The following is a 2,222-nucleotide window of genomic DNA, read 5'->3' on the forward strand; positions in this document are numbered from 1 at the left end:
AATAAAAGGCTGCTTAATTTAATTTGCAATTCAAGAACTGACTCTATTAATTTTTCCCAGCATTTTTTCCTTTGTGTGTCTCCTGCTGAATTACAAACCCTTCATTATTACAGGTATTTTTTTTCCTTGGATCAAGTTGCAAGCTTTTCTTGATTGTTCATAAGACACAGAATATTGGAATCAAGGTTAAAATGAGGAAATAAAGAGCAGCAAGTGAACTCCTTAATGAAGTTAGGTACTACAAGTAGATTAAAAGAGATATCAGGCTGTGGAATTATTTGGGAATCTAGTATATTATACCTTTTGTATGGAGCAGCACATGCCCTTGTAACTACTTTATTATTAAAGTAGGGTTTAACTTTTACAACCTTTGCGTTAAGACTATTAAATATTATAATGAGTGCTATAATTAGATTCTTAAAATCGATATGCAAATTAGACACAAGTATTTTAACAGACTTTAGGATGCATACATTATTTGTGCATGCACAAACTTAAATGGCATCTGTGTGTGAAACCACAACTCTTCACAAACCCTAGACATACAAAGTATATGCCTAAATTGCCTGGATAAATTGGCTACAGTAGATCCCTGCTTTGTACATCTTGCAATTCATGTTCGGTGATTTTTTTATATGAGCACCTAAAGGAATTTGTTGTGAATATCTGGCTGAAGAGAGGGAATAATATCTCTTATAACCAAGTTTTTCTTTGTAAATAGGTCTATTAAGCTTATTTCAACCTGGAGAAGGTATGCAATATGTTAGAAGCAGAAGATTGGAAGGGCGGTGATAAAGAGGGAGTGCCAGAGGGAGGGATATGTGCAGAGACTGCAGAGAATTTAACATTTACAGGAAGAACTGTGGGAACATCGAAGGAGCTGACCTCTGGAAGTGCCACTAGCAAACTTCAAGTAGGGACAGGCTTGGCTAAAACACCAGTAAAATGCTGACAATCAGTCAAGCTCTGGTAGCCCTGATTGTGTTTCTTCTAGTCATGCAGTTTCTGAACCTGCAACAGGCAAGTAAACGCCTTCCCCCTGGACCAGTTCCCCTGCCACTTGTTGGAAACTTGTTGCAGCTGAAATTTCAGTTTCATCGTGATCTCCTCATGAAGGTATGTTTTCAGATACTCCTAGTTAATTAATAGTGTAATAGCTGAGAACAGAAGTGAAATTTCTTGGTAATTTTCAGTTTTTCATTAAAAAAAAATGATAGTCTAAGTACTGTACACATGAAAATTAATTACTAAACTCTGTCACCCTTTAGTGTGCAATGTCACACTTACATGAATCCTGATGATCATAGGTATGTAATAATATTTGGGATAATATTTCTGACTTGTGAAGAGAGCAAAAGCATATATTTTTTTAAAAGAAGAACGGTTATACTGTTGAAATTTGCAGACACATCTGTTTTTTATCCTTTGGAACACTGTGATTTTCTAGTTTGGTCTTCAAATGGTTGCTTGAAAGGACATACTGTCTGTAGTATCAAAAAAGTTGGAAAAAACCACCAAAATGACAATTCTATTCAGGTGGCACTTGGTTTGAGGGGCAAGGAAGGAGAGGATGCTGCTGCTGCTGATCAGGCTATTGTTGGTCCTTCCTAATCATTCTTGCACTGAATCCATCATGTTCAGTATGTGATACTATATGCAATGCCATAGCCACAAGCTGGGATAAAGATAATGCAAACTAATTGTTATGTCCTCAATGTATGATCAAGCAGAAAGTGAAGCTAAGCTTTGTGGAAGAACAATCTCATTTAAGAGCCAATGTCCAAAAGTATTGTAATGTGAGAAGTAGAAAGTGACCAGTCCCATCACTGGGATCTAATTATGGTGCTAATAACCAAGAGCTACTTGCATAATGTTGTGTCCTGTGGTGATAAATGTGGTAGCAGAGGCTTATAGTTTCATAGTGCTTAGGGTTGGAAGGGACCTAAACAGATTATTAGGTCTGACCCCCTGCCCTGGGCAGGAACGAGTGTGGGGTCATACCACCCTAGCCAAATATCTGTCCAGTCTCCCCTTGAAGACCCCCAAGGTAGGGAGAGCACCACCTCCTTTGGGAGTCTGTTCCAGAGCCTGACAGCCCTAACTGTAATGTAATGTCTCCTGATGTCCAGCCTGAACCTCATCCTTGGGACCAGGTTCTGTTTGCATGACTGATTGAATTCTGCCAAATCTTTGGTCAGGAGCCAATCAGACAATAAGATACA

At 38.4% G+C, this 2,222-nt stretch overlaps 1 protein-coding gene across 3 annotated transcripts in view; it reads left to right on the forward strand.

Moving 5' to 3' along the window:
• Nucleotides 1–831: 831 nt before the first annotated feature.
• Nucleotides 832–2,222, forward strand: part of LOC109288063 (cytochrome P450 2J5-like) — a 39,836-nt gene continuing 38,445 nt past the window's right edge. The window contains exon 1 of one of the 3 annotated variants that reach the window (XM_019503416.1): nucleotides 832–1,116. In XM_019503416.1, coding sequence (XP_019358961.1) covers nucleotides 946–1,116 — 171 coding nt within the window. In that variant the 5' untranslated portion in view covers nucleotides 832–945. The remainder of the gene's footprint in view (nucleotides 1,117–2,222) is intronic. The other 2 variants (XM_019503414.1, XM_019503415.1) reach the window with 2 other exon arrangements.

This window comes from Gavialis gangeticus, unplaced genomic scaffold, assembly GCF_001723915.1.
Source record: "Gavialis gangeticus isolate Ggan-Ray unplaced genomic scaffold, GavGan_comp1, whole genome shotgun sequence".
Lineage (NCBI taxonomy): Eukaryota > Metazoa > Chordata > Crocodylia > Gavialidae > Gavialis > Gavialis gangeticus.